Source organism: Pantherophis guttatus, chromosome 6, assembly GCF_059756535.1.
Source record: "Pantherophis guttatus breed Tessera chromosome 6, ASM5975653v1, whole genome shotgun sequence".
In the NCBI taxonomy this organism is placed as follows: Eukaryota; Metazoa; Chordata; class Lepidosauria; order Squamata; family Colubridae; genus Pantherophis; species Pantherophis guttatus.
In genome coordinates, this window is record NC_142068.1 from 103,380,911 (window position 1) to 103,395,187 (window position 14,277).

General features: G+C 43.3%; 1 protein-coding gene across 7 annotated transcripts in view; it reads right to left on the minus strand.

The window, feature by feature from the left end:
* OGDHL (oxoglutarate dehydrogenase L) overlaps window positions 1-14,277 on the minus strand; it is an 81,586-nt gene that overhangs the window by 15,006 nt on the left and 52,303 nt on the right. For all 7 annotated transcript variants that reach the window (XM_060685524.2, XM_060685521.2, XM_060685523.2 and 4 more), the window contains 3 exons: window positions 13,173-13,301; window positions 10,759-10,909; window positions 7,920-8,047 (listed from right to left, as the gene is read on the minus strand). In XM_060685524.2, the coding sequence (XP_060541507.2) occupies window positions 7,920-8,047; window positions 10,759-10,909; window positions 13,173-13,301 (408 nt within the window). The remainder of the gene's footprint in view (window positions 1-7,919; window positions 8,048-10,758; window positions 10,910-13,172; window positions 13,302-14,277) is intronic.

Below are 14,277 nucleotides of genomic sequence, written 5' to 3' on the forward strand. Positions count from 1 at the left end.
ACCCTCTGGATCAGGTCTCATGTACTCGTCGCTTATATGATGGAGACCGCAGAGACTCAAGCCTGCAACCTACTTCAAGAGAAAAAGCCTCCTGGAATTTATCGAATTTATTGCACGGAATTAATGTCGATATTATATAGGCGAAGCTGTTTTAACATGGGCCACATCAAGGGAGGAGAGTTTCCACTTATGAAGGTGGTACCTTTTCATTACCAGGCTCCAAATAGCTAGCTCACTGCTAGCTAAAGAAAACCAGAAATAAGAGAGGGTTATTAAGTTATTGTCAAAAGGAATTAAAGTATAACATAGGGTTGGCTTCTAAAAACATCATATATAGTCAGACCTGCTGTCCATTCTATATCTATGCTAAACCTTTCGGTATTGTGGCCTGTCCCACCCAAACCTTGGAGAATTCTGTAACTATGCTAAACCTTTTCCTATTCCGTCCCCAAAGAGGCGCTTGTTATCGAGAGAAATTGCTCCACCCTTTCATATAAAAGTGACTTCTACTGTGGGTGGCCTGTAGCGTATGCCTATAGCAATGTCATTCTTTTTTCCTTTTGTAATGGCCCAAATGCATCCAGGATGGTTTTCTGCTGTATTTCTATAGGGATGTAGTTATTTCTTATATGTAGCACAAATCCACCTCCATTTTTATTAGGTCTGCTTTATTTAAGCAATTTAAATCCCTCTAGCCGGATATGTTCCATTTGTGGGTTTCATCCCATCAAGTTTTGGTGATGGCGAGAATGTCGTTTCTGCCCTCATGTACCTGGATTTCTACTTCACCCCGTTTGTTCCTCATACTTTGTGCCTTGTGTATTTGTGTAGAGGCCTTTCAGTCCTTTTAGACTGACCCACTGTTTGTTTTCCACATAAACTGTTTTGTGTCTGAGTTTCCCTTCTTCCTTATCTCTTGTTCGATTAGTGCACGTAGTGTGGCACACACTATGAAAATCTTGATTTTTCTTAACAGCAACCTTAATATTTTTAACCGTACAAACATCTATGTTTAGAAACACCGACAACCCTATTAGTTTTAGATTGCTGGGGACAGAAATGTTATGTATGATTATCGTAATTCTCTGTCCACCCCACCCCCACCCCCACCCCCACCCCAGTTTAAATGCTTCTCCAGAAAACTCCTGAATTTAGTGCTAAGTAACTCAGTCCCTTTCTGTGATGGATGCAAACCATCTCTTTTATACAGCTTTTCATCAGACCAGCTGCAGACAGCCTGACTAACATAATCAAAACCTTCCACTTCATACCAGTCTTTTAGCCACATATTAACTCTGCCATAACCTGGCTTTTTCCTTTTTGCTCCTTATACTCAGATAAAACCTCTGAAAAAGACTATGGCCTCTCCTGCTAAGTTTCTGTCCCAAGCTCTGGAAATCCTTCTGCACAGGACAGATCGTTATTATCACACTCCTGACTAGCATTTGTTCTGACCCAACCTTCGCAGAAGCAAGAAACAGACTCCTTCTCTGCAAAGAAAAACCCCTCTTTAGTTACACCTTGTGAATTAACTGCATTCACCCAGAAAGTCCAGGCAAGAGTCCGACAAGGACTCAACTGAAGCAATAGGCCTTATCAGCTTGATACGATAATTGCGAGGCTGTGCGCTCCCAGCCGAAGGGCTGCAAATTAAGTCAGTTCAAATGGACAAATCTCAGTTTTGGCAAGGCAGTCTTTGTCGCATGAAACACAATGAGCAATATCTCCAGAAATGCGAACGGTTGTCTGCTACGACCACCAATCACTCCCCTTTCCTCATATTTATTCCCCAGCCAAGGAGGGCCCATTCAGCATCCACGTTTGTTTTGCTTCCCGAGTTGACTCCTTGTCCTCTGTTGTTCACCTCTCCTATCTGCTCTGCACATACGTGCATATGGAACAGGCCCCAGCCCTGTTCTTCCCCCTCACTAATCTCTGACTCCAAAGCCAGCTGCCGATCCAGTGGCTGGGAAATGCCAGATGGCCCTGGTGCTATCTCTGTGTCCGATGCTGAGCATCCATCAAAACTTTCCTCGGGCTCCAGAATTGGCCCAAGTTCTTCCCCAACCTCTTCATCATCCGAGTCTGCCGCCAGCTCCACTGGCAGCTGGTGGGCCACAACAGCATTCTTGACTATCTTTTTCTCTGCTGGCAGTAGCACCAAGCAGACCCTTCACATCTTTCAAAACTTCCACATTCTCTCTAAATTGATACCTGAGTCACTACATGTTCAACAAGGACACTATATCTATTGTGCAGTGATACACCAAAAGCTTCGTGTTTATGGTCCACAGCTCTGCATCTATCAGATCCAACTGTAGTCCATGCTCTCCTGTCTCTGCTTTTCCTACACGGCCCTCCCAATCTTTGAGACTGAGGCCAGGTCAGCAGCGGGAAGGGAGGGGCGCAAGTGGGAGATGGCAGCATCAGAGCCCTCCCTGGCTCTTTCCCAAGATGCCCTGGCCTAAAAGGGCGATCCCATGTGAAGCTGCCGGGCAATTCTGTGTGAAGAAGGGGGCAGGCCGATAGGACAGAGTGTGAAGTTGGTGCTTCTGGGATGAGGGGAGCTGGCCGCAGCTGCTCACCTGCCCACCCTCCGGCCTGGGAGCATGTGGCTGCTCCAGCAGCATCACCCCTTCGTCCACGGGCCCTTCCCTGCCCATCCGTGCCCTTTGGCCTTACCTTTGCGGCAGCAACGTGTAGTGAGCGTTGAACCTTTGAAATGAGCAGAAGTGGGAAGTGCGGCTGGACAGTGGACGATAAGGGCAACAGCTGGAGGAGGCCTCCCCAGGGCCCCTCTCAGCCAGGAAAAGCCAGCTATGCAGGAAGTGGCTGGGAGGCGAGGGGTGAGGGGTGGGGCTTAACATCACTACTCCGTGGGCCAGATATGTTGGGTTGGTGGGCTGCATCCCTCCCTCGGGCCATAGTTTGAGGATACCTGGTCTATACTATAGGCCACCCAACCAAACAGAGGAAATAGATGAACTTTTTGCTAGTCAGCTAACTAAGGTATGTAGGAAGCACATCACAATAGTAATGGGGGATTTTAACTACCCTGACATCAACTGGGAGACAAACTCTGCACCAAGTGGAAGATCCAACAGGTTCCTAACAAACCTAGCAGACAACTTTGTGAACAAAGGCTTGCGACAAAAGTAAAAAATAACCCAAAAAAGGAGCTTCTTCCAACATGTTAAAAACAAGAAAAAAGTCAAGAAAACAATTGGTCCATTGCTGGGAGAAAGTGGCAAGCAGGTGACAAGCAACAGGGAGAAAGCAGAACTACTTAAGTCATTTTTTGCATCTGTCTTTACACAAAGGGAAAAAAACAGCTCAACCTATCAAAAACACAAGTTAAAATAGGGAAGAAAATGGTAAGTGAACACCTGTCTACCCTAGATGAGTTCAAATCACCAAGACTGGATGGATTACACCCCAAGGTTCTGAAGGAACTGGCAGACGAGATCTCAGAACCACTGAACTATATCTTTCAAAGATCCTGGAGCACAGGGGAACTGCTAGAGGACTGGAAAAGAGCTGATGTAGTTCCCATCTTCAAAAAAGGAAAAAAGATAGATCCAGGAAACTACAGACCTATCAGCCTGACCTCAATACCAGGGAAAATTCTGGAAAAGATAATCAAGCAACAAATCAGTGAACACCTAGAAGCAAACAAAGTCATAACCAAAAGCCAACATGGGTTTGTCAAAAACAGATCATGTCAGACTATCATGCCAGACTAATCTTATTGCATACTTTGACAAAGTGACAAAATTAGTGGACCAGAGGAATGCTGTCGATATAATTTACTTGGCCTTCAGTAAAGGATTTTAGACCATAACCTACTAGATAAAGTAGAAAAATATGGGTTAGGCAGCATCACCAACAGATGGATTCGTAACTGGCTGACCAACCACACTCAATGTGTAGCCCTCAATGGAACTGCATCTTCATGGAGGGAAGTATGCAGTGGAGTACCCCAAGGCTCTGTTTTAGGCCCAGTACTCTTCAACATCTTCATCAATGACTTGTACGAGGGGATAGATGGGGAACTCATCAAATTTGCAGATGACACCAAGCTGGCAGGAATAGCTAACATTCCAGAAGATAGGCTCAAGATACGGAAGGATCTTGACAGACTTGAACATTGGGCGCTATCTAACAAAAGGAAATTCAACAGTGAAAAAAGCAAGGTTCTACATTTAGGCAAGAAAAACAAAATGCACAGGTACTGTATATGTGGTACCTTGCTCAATAGCAGTAACTATGAGAGGGATCTTGGAGTCCTAGTGGACAACCATTTAGATAGGAGCCAGCCGTGTGCAGCAGCTGCCCAAAAAGCCAACACGGTCCTAGGCTGCATAAACAGAGGGATAGATTCCAGATCACGTGAAGGGTTAATACCACTTTATAATGCCTTGGTAAGGCCACACTTGGAATATTGCATTCAGTTTTGGTCGCCATGATGGAAAAAAGATGTGGAAACTCTAGAAAGAGTGCAGAGAAGAGCAACAAAGATGATTAGGGGACTGAAGGCTAAAACATATGAAGAACAATTGCAGGAACTGGGTATGTCTAGTTTAATGAAAAGAAGGGGAGACTAGGGGAGACATGATAGCTGGGTTCCGATATCTCAGGAGTTGCCACAGAGAGGGAGGGAGGGAGTCAAGCTATTCTCCAAAGCACCTGAAGGCAGGCAAGAAGCAACGGATGGAAACTAATCAAGGAAAGAAGCAACTTAGAACTAAGGAGAAATTTCCTGACAGTTAGAACAATTCATCAGTGGAACAACTTGCCTCCAGAATTTATTTATTTATTTATTTTGATTTCTATACCGCCCTACTCCCGAAGGACTCAGGGCGGTGCACAGCCAAACAATAAAACACATACATACAAAATTTAAAAGTAGAATTAAAATCAAATTTTATGTGTTTTTATTGTTTGGCTGTGTACCGCCCTGAGTCCTTCGGGAGTAGGGCGGTATAGAAATCTAATAAAATAAATAAAAAATAAATAAATTAATTAAATAGTTTTGGCCCAGACAAATTAAAACCCCGAACTATTTAAAACCAATTTTAAAATTTGAATATATGAAATACTAAAAAATATTAAAAATTAAAAATTCTTTTATAAAAGAGGGAGAAAATTAGGCCAGGCCCGCCTGGTGAAATAATAAGGTCTTTAGAGCACGGCGGAAGGTGCGCAGATCCGGAATCCTCCATATCTCGGGGGGGAGCTCGTTCCAGATAGTAGGTGCCCCCACAGAGAAGGCTCTCCCCCTGGGGGCCGCCAGTCGGCATTGTTTGGCTGACGGCACCCGGAAGAGCCCCTCTCTATGGGAGTGTACCGGCCGGTACAGACTATTGGTGGCAGTAGGCGGTCCCGCAAGTACCCAGGTCCTGAGCCATGGAGCGCTTTAAAGGTGGTAACCAAAACCTTGAAGCGCACCCAGAAGACCACCAGGAGCCAATGCAGCTCGCGCAGGAGGGGTGTTACGTGGGAACGCCATGTCGCTCCCATTACCACCCGCGCAGCTGCACTCTGCGCCAGTTGGAGCCTCCGGGTGCTCCTCAAGGGGAGCCCCATGTAGAGAGCGTTGCAATAGTCCAGGCGGGAGGTGACGAGGGCATGAGTGACCGTGCGTAACGAGTCCCGATCCAGAAAGGGACGCAACTGGCGAATCAGGCAAACCTGATGAAAAATCCTCCCAGTCACAGCCATCAAATGCTCTTCTAAAGACAGCCGTGAATCCAGGAGGACGCCCAAGTTGCGCGCCCTCTCCGTGGGGGCCAATGATTCGCCCCCAATAGTCAGTGATGGCACCAACTGACTATATCGGGACGTCAGAAACCACAGCCACAGGGTCTTGGATGGGTTGAGCCTGAGCCTATTCCTCCCCATCCAGATCCGCACCGGGACATCACTTCAAGGGCATCGTTGGGGTGAATGCTCCAACACTGGAAGTTTCTAAGAAGATATTGGATAACCATTTGTCTGAAGTGGTGTAGGGTTTCCTGCCTAAGCAGGGGGGTGGACTAGAAGACCTTCAAGGTCCCTTCCAACTCTGTTATTCTATTCTAAATGCAATTCTAATACAAACAGTGATTTAATTCCCACATGGCTAGCTTGATCCAATGGACAAAGTCCCAGTTCTCTCCAACCTGTGTTGAGACACTCCTCCCAAAGACCCCTGGTGCTATGCAAATGCAATACATATACAACCGGTGTCTGAGTAAATAAGTAAAATTATTTCTGCTTGTGAGAATATTCTTTCTTCTTGCCACAATTATCATTAAATATGTCTTCCTATGAGAAGGATACTAGGTATTTTAACATTGTCATGTCCCCAGTAATTAAAGCAAAAGTTATGGAAGCAGTATTTTTATCTGAGGAGTTCATTGTTATTATCTTTGTACCAATATATCTAAAGTCAGTTAAAAGAATTTGTGAAACGTCAAATAGTTCCATAACTTTCTTTTGCCTAATTATAATATTTGCTACTGTGATTTTATATCTTCCTGCAATATACATCTTTTCTCTCTTGTTTCAAGGAGTTTCAGGAAGCAGACGTTATTTCATTTTTTAAAAAAATTAAATCACTTGCTATTAAAAATGATAAAGCCATTATTCCCCCACTTTCATACCCATCATAACACTCATACCATGAGCCTCTTTATTTGCTTCTTTCTTTTACAATTTTTATAACTCACTACATTTATGCTATATATAAACGGTATTTCATTTCGAGAACGTCATGCTGAAGGATAATTGGAATGTATTTTCCACTACAACTTCAACAGCCATAATGGCATTACTGTAGGATACAACTAGGTCTGTGATGACGAACCTGTGGCACGCATAGCCATATCAGTGGGCACGCTAGCTCAGCTCTGGCGTGCATGCGCGCGCCAACCAGCTGATTTTCAGGCCTTCTGGGCCCACCAGAACTAGGGAAACAGGCTGTTTCCTGCCTCCGGAGGGCCTGGGGGGGTAGGGAAGGCCCATTTTTCTTTCTCACCTGGCTCCAGATCCTCTCTATGCATCGGGGGAGGGTGAAAACAGCCTCTCCCACTCCCTCAGAGGCCCTCCGGAGGCCTGAAACAGCCCATTTCCCAACTCCCGGTGGGACAGGAAGTGACTTTCTTGCTTTCCTCAGCCTCTAGAGACTCCCAGAGAGGGAGTGGGAGTGGGGAAGGGAGTGGGAGTGGGGAAGGCTGTTTTCACCCTCCCCAGATGCATAGAGAGGATCTGGAGCCAGGTGAGAAAGAAAAACGGGCCTACCTGGCCATCGCGTGCCAGGAGCAGGGGGGAGGGGGGTTGCACGTGCAGGGCGGGGTGCATAGAATTATGGGTTGGGCACGTGCATGCATGAACCTCCCCTGGCCCCCCCATCCTGGCATGCAATGGCAAAAAGGTCAGCCATCACTGAACTAGGCTGAGCCCGAGGGAGGGATCAAATGTGTCATCAGTCTCGAGTCACTTTGCGTCCACAAGTGATCTAAGTCCAGCTCTCCTTGAATTCCTTTGGCTCTTACCTACCGCCAACTGGCTTTGAAGCTCTAAAGCTTCTAGAGAGCTTTAGCAAAGAATAAACCTATATATTCACTGAATAGCCTGGACTCCTGATTTCCTTCAGTTGACATTACTGTTATCACAATGAAGAATGATTTGCTGCATCTTATATTTCCTTCCCAATGGTAGCCACCTAAAAATTATGTTAATAGAAAAAGAGCTAGGGTTTATTTCCTGGTGTAACACAATAAAAGAGGTCCAGATTTTTTTTTTAAAAAAAGAGTTGTTGTTTTTAGAAAAATGTAATGAATACATTGACATGATATTAAAATATAGTTCAATCTGATTATCAAAGCTATGCACATCCATTTAAGCTAAATAACTCTAAAGAAAACCATCCAACTTACCCAAGACTCCGTATTCTGAAAGAGAGCTATTGCACACGGTATATGGAGCCTGCTGCTCCCACAGGTGATTCATAGGAACACAAGTCCTTTTGTCGACATTTTGATCATGCAGCACATGATGGCGATGGCTACCAAGGTTTTCAGCAAGCCAGTTGAAAAGAATTTGGGGGAAAAAATGCAACAGAGGTGTGAAACACTGAACATTTGGCCACCTTAAATGTATTACTGCAAGAAGAGCCTTGGTAGTACAGTGGTTTAGTGCACCCTGTTATTAACACAGCTGCCTGCAATTTCTGCAGGTTCGAATCTCTCCAAGGCTCAAGGTTGACTCAGCCTTCCATCCTTTCTAAGGTAGGTGAAATGAGGACCCAGTTTGTGGGGGCAATAAGCTGACTTTGTGTAAAATATACAAAAGTATGAAGGCTATTGCTTAATGCATTGTAAGCCGCCCTGAGTCTCCGGAGAAGGGCGGCATATAAATCAAATTAAAAAAAAAAAAAAAACTTTCATTGAGTCCGAAAGGTGCTTTTCCCAAAGGCAACTGGACTTTGTTTTTTTTCTTTGAAAATGTTTTGCTTCTCATCCAAGAACTGAAGAAGCTTCTTGGAACAGAAGAAAAAGGTTTTCAAAGAAAAAACAAAGAAAGTCCAGTTGCCTTTTGGAAAAGCACCTTTGGGGCAACCATGACCTGGATGATAGAGAATCTCCATAGGCAATTTTGCTTGAGCAGCCTCTCTGACCACTGCAGGGATTTTTTTTTTTTTTTTTTGCTTTAATTTATATGCCGCCCTTCTCCGGAGACTCAGGGAGGCTTACAATGCGTTAAGCAATAGCCTTCATACTTTTGTATATTTTATACAAAGTCAGCTGATTGCCCCCACAAACTGGGTCCTCATTTCACCTACCTTAGAAAGGATGGAAGGCTGAGTCAACCTTGAGCCTTGGAGAGATTCGAACCAGCAGTAATTGCAAGCAGCAGATATTAATAACTGTGCTTTAGTCCGCTGTGCTACCAAGGCTCAGGTATTGGATTCAGGCCAAGATATGGTGGTTTGCCTTTAAGCAAAGGAGTTCCCAACCTTACATTCAACTTAAATCGGGGCTGTCCTTGCTAGCGTCTCACCTGCTTTCCCAACCTGAAGATCGCATATTTCTTTAAAAAATAATAATTTGGAGGAATGGGATGAAGCCCTTAAACAGGATGCTTCTGCCTCTCGGCCACCAAAGATAACTTTGGCACCGTTGTTATGCAACGCATGAAGCTTTTCGAGTTAAGCAGTTATACTCCATAAAATATGAAGTGTGGAAGCTATTACACAACATGGCTGCTTTCCCTCAAATTACGGCTGCAAAATTCTATAGCTCATTGCTTTTAGACGTGAACAGTTTGCATCGTGCCTCCTTGGTTTCCACGTCCTTAAGCAATCCTCAAGACCAGGGCTTGAAAGAGCGCATTCTTTGCTACCCACCCTCCACACATTCGCTGCTGAGAGGCCCCTCGAGCACCATTAATCAGCATTAGAATGGGGCACCCAGGACCATTCTCAAAACAGAGACGACTGAAGTAATTACTGTAATCCATTAACTCCCCAAGCAAGACTAACTGAGTGAAACACACCAATATGTTCATCTTCTAGAACCACGAAAGAAAAAAAGGGGCCATTACCCTGAAAATAGCTATTCTGTGGACATATGCTTCCCCAAGCTGCAGGCAGGAGCTTTGATCTCCTGATGCAAAGTGTAACTCCGAAACAAACTAAGATGATAAAAAAAGGTTGACTCAAAGGTCAGAGAATGACTATGAAAAACTAATTGAGAGAGCAAATTTAGCTCGCTTCTCACCTCATTTAAAAACAAAAGAGCAAGCTTGAATGCCGAACTTTCTTCTAGTCTTCAGACTAAAACAGGAACGAGTTATCCCATAATAAATAATGTTTTCTGTAAAGGGTGGGTAATCTTTGTCATTTTTACTAAACCATACAGAGAGAAAGACAACGATTCCTTTGGAAATTGTAAAATTCTAAATCATACTGTAATAGCAATTTCTGATGTGCTGTCCACATTTCTTTGAAAGCTGAAGTGAGAATCTCATCATCACAAATTTCATGCAGTTCCTTTCTGTTCTCCACATTTAAGCAAAAAAAAAAAAAAATCCACTCCGGACACTTCTAGGGATTCTTGCAGTCAGTTTCTGCAAGAAATTCGGAGGTTCGTATTCTGCTGCCCGTATAATTGTGTCTTGTTTTTAACTAACATTCCAAGCATTCAGTCGTGGTTTTCACTTACCTTCACTACCAGGTTCGGAACTGGGAGTTCATGTGCGGCGCTTCTGAGCATGCGCAGAGCCTTCCGCTGCCGCCGCTACCGGTTCTCTCGAACCAGGGCGAACCAGTAGAAACCCACCACTGCAAGCGTTAGAGGCAGTATGCATGCCAATAACACACCCTAATTTTGAGGCAGGCAAGTAAGAGCACCAATTCTTACTAAAATATTTATGTTTGTCCCAAAGGTGCTTTTCCAAAAGGCAACTGGGCTGTCTTGGTTTTTTTCCCTTGAAAATGTTTCACTTCTCACCTAAGAAGCTTCTTCAGTTCTGATTGAATGGTGGGGAATGGAAGGATTTATATACTTTGCAGTTCTTTGCAATCCCCTCATTCCCCACATTCAGTCAGAACCGAAGAAGCTTCTTGGGTGAGAAGCAAAACGTTTTCAAGGGAAAAGCCAAGAAAGTCAGTTGTCTTTTGGAAAAGCACCTTTGGGACAACCTGGATGACGGATTTCTCTCCATAAATCCTTTTATGTTTTCTCCCCAATGCATGGCAGACGATTGACAACTCACCTGAAAGTCCCCCGTTCTACATCCTGACCACTTAACCGGACATGGATGCCCTCTTTCAATAAGGACCCAAAAGCCATGTATTCTCCCAGGGCCCAGTCAACAACCCGGTTTGTGGTCATTTCTAGTCGACTTTTCAAAATCCGAGAAAGTCCTAAAAAAGGAGAAAAGGAGAAAAAAGGAGACCTATTGACTTGTTCTCACTCACAAAGCAAAACCAGAAGGAGGAAGGAGTTAATATTATGCTCATTCACTGCCTTGAGTTACTTATAAAATAATAAAGGTGGGGATAAAAATCTAATAAATACATAAATAAACCATCTAGATCAGTTATCTTAAAGAGCTGAAAGACATAATACATGAATTCCACGGTGGCCTCATTTAAACTTTTAATTCACTTTCCTTCTTGACTATTCTGCATTTCTGCTGGCTGCTACACTCCAATTGGACTCGCAAAACTTCCATGCAATTAAGTTCCTGCTAGGTTCCAGTCCTGTCTTATTATTTACCTTGTTGTTGTTAAATCACAGAATACTTTGAGTATACATATAAAGCCTCCTTAATCCTCCTTATACCTCATACCAGTAATATATTTGCATTTAAAATTGAATCCTTAGATCGGTATCTATTTCCCCAGACAACTTAGTATTCATCTCTAAGTTTTGTTACCATTTTTAACCTCTGCCTGTTTGATTTAAATGCCTACCTTTTTATTTTAAATTGTGTTATTCATGAAATAAGCAACAAAAGAGCCTTGATGGTGCAGCGGACTAAAGTGCTGTTAAGTGCTAGCACTTAGCTGCCAGCTGCCTGCAATTAGTGCAAGTTTGAATCTCACCAGGCTCGAGGTTGATTCAGCCTTCCATCCTTCCGAGGTAGGTAAATTGAGGACCCGGATTGTGGGGGCAATGAGCCAACTTTGTATAGAACAACACCGCTTAGGGGGCCCGAAAGCCCTAATAAGCAGGTATATACAAATAAGTATGCAGGCTATTGCTATAATGCATTGTAACCCTAATGCATTGCTGCCCTACGTGCTGCCCTTCTTCTACGGAGAAGGGCAGCATATAAATTGGACTAATAAATAAATAAATAAATAAATAATAAAATGCTGCAGAAATACTTATTAACAAATAATGCACATTCTGCATTTCATTAATGGAAGAATGAATGATTTGCTGAATTTGTGACGTTTCGCAACAGAAGCAAAGGCTCTGTTTATACATATATTAAGGCTTAATATTCATGAAACAAGCAAGATTTCACTTTGTTGCAACTGTTTCAACTCTAGTATGTCTGATAAACTAAAATCAAATCAATTGCCTCTTCAAAATTAGAAACATTTAGAGATGCCCATAAAGTAACACGCAGATGGTTACTTCTCAGTGACCCAGAAATGTCTATCTGGATTTAACCAAATATTCATCTATCAAACTTTCTAGCAACTACAGAACTTCTATTAGCCATACATCATATACATGGCTTCCTTCAAATGCTTCCTAATGAGTAATGATATTGTAATTTAGTAAGAACATTTTTGTTAATTGCATGCCACTTGGACATTAGAGAATTAAAGAATTATAATTGAAAGCATTGCAATAAAGGCTTCTCGGGAATTTTAATTGCCCAAACCTCCTGGGGATCAATCTCAAAGGAAGGAAAAAAAATAAATAAAATATAGCCAGCTGATTGAATAATTTGTTATTAGACCTACACAGCATGACTAGAGATACAAAGATGTGAAAATATGTTGTTAGTTCATGAGAAAGTTGACTCCTTAGAGAAGCCGGACAGTGGTTAGGAGAACCTGTTAAAGCAGAGGCTTTTTAAATGTAGAGATACAGAAAGATCAGAGTAGACACAATTTTTGATTTCCTTCACAACCCTGCCTTTCCGGCTTCTTTCTTCTTTCTACTTTTTTTTAATAGTCCATCGTGCAAAAAACAAAAAACTTTTAACTTCGCATGTTCGCTTGGAGGAATGCGCAGGTACAATGAGCTCCATTGTAAAAGGCACAAGACTTGTGTTCACGATCAATAAGAACATCTGCTATTACTGTATTTACTTTATTACCTTATTACTTCATTTACCATTGAGCTAGCACTAATTCCAATGCGATATCTGCCTAGGTCATTAAAGCTAATGACTTCTTCCTGATGGTTTCAGTTCAGTTTCTTAGAAAAGCACAATTAATGAACCTGACATTCAAATCCGATATTTGGATTCAAATAATGATGATGCCCACTGCTAGGGGAGTGAAGTGGGGGTAAATGCTTCCTCTTTGGAAAATCATCATTGGAACGAGGGAGAAAAAGGAAGTTTGCATCTTTGTGGGATCCAAACCCCAGCTGTCTGGAAGAGAAGAGAAGCTGAGGTTCCCAACCCAGAAGGAAGGAAGGAAGGAAGATGTTCCTCACCTCCGTGTATTTTGAAGCCTTCAAGGGGCACAGAACTGGCAACTTGGCCAATATGGGTCAGTAGCTCCTCGGGGATGCCTGTGGGAGGACAGGTCATACTCTTTGGTTCACCATCCAAGTTAAAAAACCCTGGAAAATAGAGACATTTGGAATAGTATGCAAAACCATTGAGTCTCTCCCTCCCTCCCTCCCTCCCTCTTTGAAAGTCAATTGAGGAATTGCAGCAAAAGGTGCCATCTACAAATAACAAAAGAACAGAGTTGGTAGGGACCTCGGAGGTCTTCTAGTCCAGCCTCCTGCTCAAGCAAGAGGCCCTCGACCATTCCAGACAAGTGCCTGTCCAGTCTCTTCTTAAAAGCCTCCAGAGTTGGAGCAGCCACAACTTCTGAAGGCAACTTCTGTTCCACTGGTTCATTGTTCTCAATGATTGTAGGTTATAAGTATGTTAAATTCTCAGTTCCCATTTATATCTCTGCTTTCAGGCCAAATGATAAATGAATGTAACACTGATCCAACTTAATCCTTAATCAGAATAGAGCTGGAAGGGAGAGCATTGCTGTTCCACTTCGGGTGAAACCTGAAGTGGTGGAAACATGGACATGAGGGGCCTTTCCCAATACCTGAAATCTCCCTGATAGCAGCACTATCTCCATCTTCTCTCCTCTTCCCACTACTTCAGATTTCACCCAATGTGAAACGGGAATACTCTGTGAAAGATTGGATATTATTAGCTTAGGGCTATTCTGGTATTTCACTATCAAGTCATGGGGCTGCAGGAATGTCTACTTTCGGACTGCTTGACTCCTCTGTAAATCCAGCATTGGACTCCAGAGGTCCACCAGGGTTCAAATTTGTGTAAGTTTATCAAAATGCAGAAATAAAAAGAGAAACGAAAATAATGGGGGAAATGGGGAAGGGGGAAGAGGAAAAAGTGCAGGGGAAAGGATCAGAAGAAAAAGAAAAGCATTGAATCCCACCTGCCATCCCACCATGCAGCCCTGCTTTGCTTTGATGGCAGCCTGCCATAAAGTACGGGGGGAGGGGAGGATATGACAGGAACCAGAAGGGCCAACCAGAGACCACGGTTGAACGATCCAAGGATACA